The 3,509-nt window shown below is 40.2% G+C and overlaps 1 protein-coding gene across 1 annotated transcript in view; it reads left to right on the top strand.

Moving 5' to 3' along the window:
• LOC101863835 (torsin-1A-interacting protein 2) overlaps nucleotides 1-3,497 on the top strand; it is a 7,395-nt gene extending 3,898 nt beyond the window's left edge. Inside the window, exon 2 of the mRNA XM_013086600.2 lies at nucleotides 2,139-3,497. Coding sequence (XP_012942054.1) covers nucleotides 2,147-3,238 — 1,092 coding nt within the window. The 5' untranslated portion in view covers nucleotides 2,139-2,146 and the 3' untranslated portion in view covers nucleotides 3,239-3,497. The remainder of the gene's footprint in view (nucleotides 1-2,138) is intronic.
• Nucleotides 3,498-3,509: the final 12 nt, after the last annotated feature.

Raw genomic sequence — 3,509 nt, 5'->3', positions numbered from 1 at the left:
GAAGCTTCTCATCTGTTGCCAGCTTGATTCTCTCCAGGAGTATCCTGTTGAAGACTTTCCCAGGTATGGAAAGGAGTGTAAAGCCTCTGTAGATTACATATATATATTATATATATTTATAGTGGCACAGTATTTATTCTTAGATACATCTGATATCTCTAAGGGCACTTGGAATTCCTTCAGGTCCTATATTTTTTACTCCTTTGTCTTTTGTCCCAATTGTATTCTATTACTACATTAATTATTAAATTATTATTTTCTATACTCTAGAATCTATATACTCTAGAATCTATGTTGTCAATTTTTAGTAGACCTTTATCAGCGTGAGATTCAATGTTGAAGATGATGACATTGCTGCTTCATCAATTCAAGGGGTAGCCATTGTACGCAACTTTTGCTCGCAACTGTATAAGGTCATATTAGCATACGGGACACATGAAACATTTTTCAGTTGGTAGGAAATTTTGAATTTTGCAGAAGGTGGAGACGAAAGCAGATGACAACATTTTTAGAGATTTGGAAAGGATGTGAAAGGGGAAAATTTTAGAGAAGAAAATTTTCCATCCCACTCCGGATTGGAACCCGGTACCTGTTGAATGAGAGGCGAACACCTTAACCTCTAGAGTGTAGACCATGAGAGTCCCCCTAGATAACTTGAAACAGGGAGTTTAGGAAGGAGCATGGAACTAGTATGCCACTAGTGAAAATATATAGAAATAAAGGAAATGGACAAGAGGTCTTCTCGGTCTTTTCACTCATCTCTCCAAAGAAATTGAGTGGAAAAATTTGTTTTCCCATGCTTTATCATCTTCACAGTAAGAAGGGAGGTTGTTTTACAGAGTTCTAACTGTCCAAAAAATGGTTTTAAAAAAATCATGTTAACTTTTGTGAGCTATAGAATGTTGGCCTACTATAATTAATATAGTGCTCTGATGTTATGGATTCATTTCTTACATCTGGTCGTTTCCTTTCCAGATGTGTGCATACAGTCGACTCTACTTGTGTTGAACTTACATGAGTTGGTCTTCGGTTTAGTTCGTCTTTTTCTCAGGTCCCAGCTCTTGTTCTTCTTTACAGGTCCCAGTGATTAAGTTGAACTTCGGATGGGCTGATTTTTTTCCCACTTTCCAAACCACATCAACTCATCCGTAGTTGTGGTAGCTCCTGATCTTGGGGCTAACCATGTCAACTCTTTTTCTTCACTAGATCTATACACTTAACTTTGTGTAATGGTGTCTGGTTTGTTTGTTTGTTTTAGTAAGGTTTTTACTGCATTTATAACATCATAAAGTCACATTAGTGCTGGAAATTAGAGGTCTTAGAAGAGATACACACAAAAAAAGAGAAGAAATAGGGATGATAGATGTTGGATAGGAAAGAAGGAGCAAACCACACCAGAGCACCCATCAACCACTCACAATGGTGACTGGTTTTTCTATCCTCTCTCTGCTGTAATTGCTTTGGGCCCAATCCTCCATCCTGAGGATAATGACTTTCTTTGAAACTCTCCGAGGACACCAAAGAAACCAGATTTTATGCTTACTAAACAGTGGGGAACATTGTCACAGAGTGGAGACCCCAAGATTTTCGTTCTAGAATATGTAACAAAAACCAATCAATATTATCATTATAACCCATAATACTTGGACTTGGACCTTTTGTCGAAATATTATATATATTCTTTTAGTACGTAAATGGAAAAATAAGTTTACAAAATCCACTTTTGCCATGACTTTTGTATAATTGTGAACAGGTCACTCCTGTTTTTTTTTTCACTTCCAGCGGTGGGTGATATAGGGCCCTGCAATTACTCAAATTGGGGTGAGGGCAATTCATAGGAGTGTTAACCTAGACTATATCATATTGGATTGTGAGGACTTCAGTAGTGAAATTATATATGATGTCTATAATTGTCAAGCCAGTGAAAAAGAGGGAGGGGAAGGACTTTGACATTTGAATCAATTGCTAGGGAATGAATCAAATCCATTTTTTTTGGTGACAAAACAAGTCATTACAATTTTCAAGGAACTCAGGAAGAGTGGCACCTCTCAATTTTTCAGTTATAATTTTTGTGTTTGAAGACTATGATAGAATTTGATTAGTCATATATGCTAAGTTGTAATGAATGATGATTGCAGGAACTGTCATGGCAAGTGGGAGTCCGAGGACAAGAAGGCAGCAGAAGCAGCGAGAATCAGAGAGAAGGGGCAGTGACCATGTCGTGGACAGTGATGAGGAGGACAATTTGACATCTGATGACTCGGACTCTGATGACAGCAGGTCGACCTTTCCCGGCAGCAGGCACACTAAGAGTGCCACTCAAAGTTCACCGGAGTTTTCTGACCTGAGCAGTACCTCACCACTTCACAGAAAATCTTTGGACAGATCTTCACCACGTGGCGAACGATCTACTTGCTCTTCTAAATCACCTAAAAATATAAATAGTTCATCTTCAAGTGCTCGTCATACAGAGTCTGAAGCTCCTTCAAGTGGAACTGCTGTTTGGGTCTTGATGGCTATCCTTGGGTTTTTATGTCTGTTTATCTGCTGCTTGTCTGGCAGGAGTGAAACTGAAGTGTTTGACGAAGGTTTAATGCCTTTTGAGAAATTTTTGAAAGACATAGAAAGTTTGGAGAAGGCCTTTCCTGCTCAAGGCAGACGAACATGGAAGACTGTCAAGGCCACAGCCAAACATGTTCTGAATGAAACTGACCCCATCTACCCCAGCATCATTCTAATGGGGGTTGAAACTGGAAACTCAAAACTGGCTTCGTGCATTGCCAGTGAGATTGCTTCCCGCTTTGAGTCCAGTCTGGGTCAAAGTCCAGCCGGGAGGAAAACGGATATAGGGACATACAAACATCTGAGTCCGGCAGAGCAGAAGATGAAACTAGATGAAGCATTTCTGGGAGCATTCCACAACAGCGGCAGCAAGTCACTTTTGGTGGAGAACCTACAGCTGCTGTCTGGGGAAGCTGCTCTACTGCTGCATGGTTACTGCGACAATGATAATGCCCCATACAAAAATGTCTTTATTCTGTTGATGGTTAATATCAGCCCAGGGGAGATGGTGCTGGATGTGGGCCGGCCGTCAAATGTTGAGGCTTATCTGGCTGACATATGGGGGAAAGGCATCGATGTGGACAAGGTAAATGCTCTTATGAGTAGGGTCGCCAATAATGTTGTTGTGGTAACGAGAGAAGGGGAGGATGTGTTCAAAAACAAATGTATGATTTGAAATATGATCCAAGTTGCAAGCTTTTGTATCTTGTTTTGATGAAGCCCAAAAGTTCTGTTAAAATTAAAATCATTGACTCTCCACTCTAATTAAAGGGAATTGTGCTGAAATTGGGTGATCTTCCTTTTACTGCAGTCCTTTGTGACCATTAGTTACCTGTTGTGCATAAAGAGGCAGGGAGAAAGAGAGAGAGACGTGAGAGAGAAAGAGAGTGAGAGAAAGAGAGAGAGAGAGAGAGAGAGAGAGAGAGAGAGAGAGAGAGAGAGAGAGA

This window comes from Aplysia californica, unplaced genomic scaffold (assembly GCF_000002075.1).
Source record: "Aplysia californica isolate F4 #8 unplaced genomic scaffold, AplCal3.0 scaffold00484, whole genome shotgun sequence".
NCBI classification, from domain to species: Eukaryota; Metazoa; Mollusca; class Gastropoda; order Aplysiida; family Aplysiidae; genus Aplysia; species Aplysia californica.
The sequence above is the reverse complement of the archived record's forward strand: the minus strand, read 5'-3'. Positions and strand labels throughout refer to the sequence as shown.